At 55.2% G+C, this 1,635-nt stretch overlaps 1 protein-coding gene across 4 annotated transcripts in view; it reads right to left on the bottom strand.

Moving 5' to 3' along the window:
• Positions 1-1,065, bottom strand: part of Pdss2 (decaprenyl diphosphate synthase subunit 2) — a 280,419-nt gene extending 279,354 nt beyond the window's left edge. For 2 of the 4 annotated variants that reach the window (XM_071613166.1, XM_071613167.1), the window contains exon 1: positions 457-1,065. In XM_071613166.1, coding sequence (XP_071469267.1) covers positions 457-752 — 296 coding nt within the window. In that variant the 5' untranslated portion in view covers positions 753-1,065. The remainder of the gene's footprint in view (positions 1-456) is intronic. The other 2 variants (XM_071613165.1, XM_027928359.2) reach the window with 2 other exon arrangements.
• Between the last annotated feature and the right edge of the window lie 570 nt (positions 1,066-1,635).

Below are 1,635 nucleotides of genomic sequence, written 5' to 3'. Positions count from 1 at the left end.
TCTCTCTCTGTCCCTCCCTACTCTTTCTGGGAGTGACCCAATGAAGAGTGCGGAACTGAAAATTAATCTATCCCACTTTTAAAAGGCCATTTCTAGAAAGTGACTCAATAAATTACATGCATGCTCAATTTCTCCACAAATCACTGTAGCATCTTCTCCATCAACAACTAAAACAGCAAAATCGCAAAGAACATAACAAGAGTTTCTCATAAGAAAACCATTCATCTACTCAGCTGGGTTAGTGGAGAAAGAATGTCAAGGTGGACAAGAAGAAAGACAACAGTTTATTTAAAAAAAAAAAAAAAAAAAAAGATAATAAGTAATGTCTAGAAGAGCCGAAAGAAAGAAAAGATAAAGACTGGCAGGAAGCAGCCTCAGCAAGTTAGGAAGGGTGTTTGGCCAAGAATCAGAACTTGAATGGGTGCGCGCGGGGTCAGCGGGACTGGGGGTCCTCACCTGGCAGTGGTAAGCAGAGGGTGCTGAGTTCCCACCAGCTTCCGCACCTGCATTGCGATGTTGCTGAGCTCGTCGCTCAGCAGGCAGCGGAGGCTCATGAAGGATGTGGGATAGCCCACGATCTTCTCAGCCTCTGACACCACCTGGTTCCAGTGGGCTGGGGACCTGGAGGACTGACCACGCCAGGGTCCCAACGGGGAGATAGTGTCGAGGGATGGGAACCGCCACAGGCGACGTGGGGGGGCCAAGGCCCCCAGATAACCCGGAAAGCGCAACAACAGACGTTGAAGGTTCATGGTTAGAGTCTGGAAGAGTTAGGGACCTGGGGGGTGTCCGGAGGTGGCGGGGGAAACCAAGCAGGGGCTGAGGAGGAACTTCCAGGAACTAAAAAAAAATCGGTGGCTCCCGTCTCTCAAAGGAGAGTGGCTTCCTTAGAGCCGTGACCAGAAACGACCTTTGCTGCTTTCTACAGCTAGAGTAGGATAGACAACAGCTCCGGGTCAAAACTGACCCCGGGTACCGGGAGCAGAAACCACAACCAAAGTCTATGTGGGGGGCGCCATATTGGAGGCGTGGAATGCGGCCTGCCGTAAAGATGGAGGCGGGCTCTTGAGGAGCAAAGAATGTCCCCTACTTTACGGCGCAGCCAGGAACGCCCCCATAGGCGGAGTTTTGGAAGTGAGCCCTGGGAGGCCACGGGTGGAATGAAAACCTCTCCTCTCCTTGGCTTAGGAAGATCCCGTGGCAGAGATTGTGTGTGTGCACGGAGGGGTCCCCCGGCGCCTCGAATCTGGGTCCAGTCGGGATTCATCAGGGCGTCCCGGCGCCCAGCACTGAGTGGGCACGTATGTTTGTCCTGAGAGTCGGGTGTCTGTCCAGTGTCTACCCCTGCCCCGTCTCGCCCGCAAGGAAGAGTGTCAGGCCCAGGCGCCGGCTCCTCCCGAAGCCGTTGGTTGCTGTCCGCTGCCAGCCCTTGGTAGGGGCAGTGGACCGGAGTGAAGGCGGCCTGGCTGCCTGTACCTCAGGCTGCCACGGCTCTCCGGTGGAAGGCCGAGTCCGGCTGTAGGACTCCGCCCGCGTGTCCTCTACGCCCTACCAGACTGAAAGTGGCGTAGCGCAGCGAAAAGGGTACCTTTCCCTTAGGGACGTCCTCTGAGAGTTGTTGAGTCACCGGCCTCA

The sequence above is a fragment of the Marmota flaviventris genome, chromosome 6 (genome assembly GCF_047511675.1).
Source record: "Marmota flaviventris isolate mMarFla1 chromosome 6, mMarFla1.hap1, whole genome shotgun sequence".
Taxonomy (NCBI): Eukaryota; Metazoa; Chordata; class Mammalia; order Rodentia; family Sciuridae; genus Marmota; species Marmota flaviventris.
This window is presented reverse-complemented; position numbering and strand designations above follow the sequence as displayed.